Genomic DNA, 2,999 nt, shown 5'->3' on the forward strand with positions numbered 1-2,999 from the left:
ACGGTAATTTGTGTTCCGAAGATGAACGAATGTCTTACGGGTTTGAAACGACATGAGGGTGAGTAATTAATGACAGAATTTTCATTTTTGGGTGAACTATCCCTTTAAGTAGACTTAACAATGAACATAGAATGAATAAACATTTATTAAATATTTCATATTTAATTCCATATTTTATACAACTTGTTTAGAAGGTTATTTAGAAATCTATCATTTATCCCTAAACTATGTAAATTATAGTCCAATACAAAAGATGTTGTTAATTTACTACTCCGCTGCCAGAATGCAACATTAATACAACTTTAAATTTTTATCAAATTAATTTCAATAAAAATTTAAATTCAATCAAATAATTAATATTAGTATTTGTAATATTTTAAGGGAAGACACTACAGGCAAAACCACTGCTTGTTTCAGGCACTGGGACATTTTGAGTGAATTTTGCTTCCATAAGACGTCTTCTTTCAGACTAGTGGTAAGTTTTTATTTTTATTACACTTTATCTGTTTGCCATCTGCAGATTTCGATTACAATACATATCATATCTTCAAAGGCTGTTTTCTCAAAAAGATTTTTTTGCCTTCAATGGGTCAGAAATCTCAACTTCATCTGTGCTGATAGCCTTGTGGCCATTTGTCTGATTTATTTAATGTTTCATTAAAACAAATAATTATAAGGTTTTAATTATAAGGCAGGCACCAGACACATACTTAATTATGACCTAAAGCCCTAATTTATATCAAAACAAACAGAAGAGAACTTTGCAATTCAGATGATAGGCATTTAACCGGTCCTTAACAAGACCGCAAATTACACTATAAGAATGATACGTTCTATTTTTTTTCTTATTATTTTATCATGTAAATCCTTCACATTTATTCACAGAAACTTCTAGTGGCACCTCAGGAGGGTGGTGCTCATGTGTGACAGTGACTCATTTCTAGTTCATTTAACTGACTTGTGTAACATCACTCTCCGGATTCCCCCTTTTTGCTATTGGTTTTAATTTCAAGTAAGTAGAAAGCTAAGGATTCTCACTCTATATACCGTTTACTGTTTCATTCAATTTCAGTTTTAGAAAACCAAAAGTACAGCACAATAATGAAACAATGAATTACTGTACTATGTGGGTATATGATTTGTCTCCACCTTTTTCTGTCATATGAATAACAGACAGTGGAAGTGTTGCTTTGTAAGCTATAAGAATAAGGAACTGAAAAGCAGTGAGTTTCAGTCAGAACTCAGACTCACTAAAAACAGAGACAAAAATGAACAGCTCCTTTCACAGTGACAATGATTCGTTACCGGACAGCTGGTCATCTGGAGGGAACATTGCAGCCTGTGTGATCCTGGGGGTGTGTTTCCTGGTGGGCACACCTGGGAACCTGCTGGTGGTGTGGACCATCTTGAAGCATGTGAAGCAGCGTTCACATACGGTGCTTCTCATCCTCCACCTGGCAGCTGCAGATCTTCTGGTGCTGGTCACTCTGCCGCTGTGGATCTACTCGCTGGCCCGTTCCTGGGTGTTTGGAGAGGCTGCCTGCAAAGCCATGGTGTACATCATCAATGCCTGTATGTACAGCAGCATCTTCATCATCACCGTCATGAGTGTGGAGCGCTTCCTGGCCATCAGATACCCCTTAAAGATGCTGTATTGGCAAAATAGGATGTCCATGTCCATAATACTGGCAGTGACCTGGATCCTGTCATTCATTTTGGGGATTCCAATCATCCTAACCCAGTATATTGATGAAGATGATGATGGAGTGAAACATTGCTTCTACCGGGAGTACGACTCTATGTCCATTGAAGTCTTTTGTATGTGTTTGGAGACTCTGCTTGGCTTCGTTATTCCATTTCTCACACTTGCGATCTGCTACTGTCAGGTTGCCGTACAGCTCCGAAAGGTGCGCTTTAGGACCAAGAAAACGGCCTTTCTCATTTGTGGAGTGGTCGTGGCCTTCATTGTGTGTTGGTTACCTCACCACATGCTCAATGTCGTAGGGATGGTGGTTCTTCTAGTAGGAGGATCAGATGAATGGTCTCATATCCCAAATAGTGTCTTTATTTCTGGAGCTCTGGCATTTATCAGTAGCTCAGTAAACCCTGTGCTGTATGCGTTTGCTTCTAAAAACTTACATGGAAGTCTGAAGAAGTCTGGGATAGTGAAGCTGTTTCAGGACTTAACAACACAAACACAGCAAGGCTTCTTACAGGATTCTGGACTGCAGGATGGAAAGATCCTTGAAGAGCCCAATGGTGGTGAACAAGAGGGATCTCACAGATCTCTGAGTAACTGTTAGACTTATTAGACATTTTGATATTTTCTTAATGGTCAACTTTATTAAAATGGCATAATATTTCTTCTTCTTGTTGTTTTTAACTTGTTTAAATGCCATAATATTTATGTTTGATAATAGTCAACATTGTTTAAATGCCACAATATTCATCTGTTTGTTTATGGTCAAAATTGTTGAAATATCAAACTTTTGTGATCAAAATTTTAAATGACATAACATTTTGATTTTTAATTGATGACACTTGTTTAAATGTCATAATACTTAATACAGAGGTGAAAATTGATTTAAAAATAAATAAAAACCTAAAATATTCTGCTTGAGCATTTGTAGGGCTTTAAAAATGTTTCTCTGCCCCATTATTGTATATCTGAAGGGCCTTAAAAACATATTATATATATATTTATTACACGTCCCTGTGGAATACTTGATTCTGATTGGTCAGTCGGAGGTCCCTCGATAACAACCGGTAAAAGCTAATAACACAGGCTCATCCGGGTCATGTTGTGTAATAAGTGGTTTGACTGCACCGTTCCCCTTAAATGTCCGTCTAGTTTTAATTTGCCGCTTGCTCGCAACTGCTGTCTTCACGGAAGCTTTGTGTTCAAATATTTCAAGTCAAATCAATATTTTGCGTCTAATTATTTACTTATGTGGCAAGTAGCCGTGTAATAAGCGGGATAATGTACATCCAGCCGGTTG

General features: G+C 37.2%; 1 protein-coding gene across 1 annotated transcript; it reads left to right on the plus strand.

The window, feature by feature from the left end:
• The first annotated feature begins 1,258 nt into the window (after positions 1–1,258).
• Positions 1,259–2,303, plus strand: LOC107740485 (leukotriene B4 receptor 1). Its single transcript, XM_016552942.1, has one exon. It carries the CDS (start codon positions 1,269–1,271, stop codon positions 2,301–2,303), a length of 1,035 nt encoding a protein of 344 aa, XP_016408428.1. The 5' UTR covers positions 1,259–1,268.
• Positions 2,304–2,999: the final 696 nt, after the last annotated feature.

The sequence above is a fragment of the Sinocyclocheilus rhinocerous genome, unplaced genomic scaffold (assembly GCF_001515625.1).
Source record: "Sinocyclocheilus rhinocerous isolate Xijiao unplaced genomic scaffold, SAMN03320098_v1.1 scaffold225, whole genome shotgun sequence".
NCBI classification, from domain to species: domain Eukaryota; kingdom Metazoa; phylum Chordata; class Actinopteri; order Cypriniformes; family Cyprinidae; genus Sinocyclocheilus; species Sinocyclocheilus rhinocerous.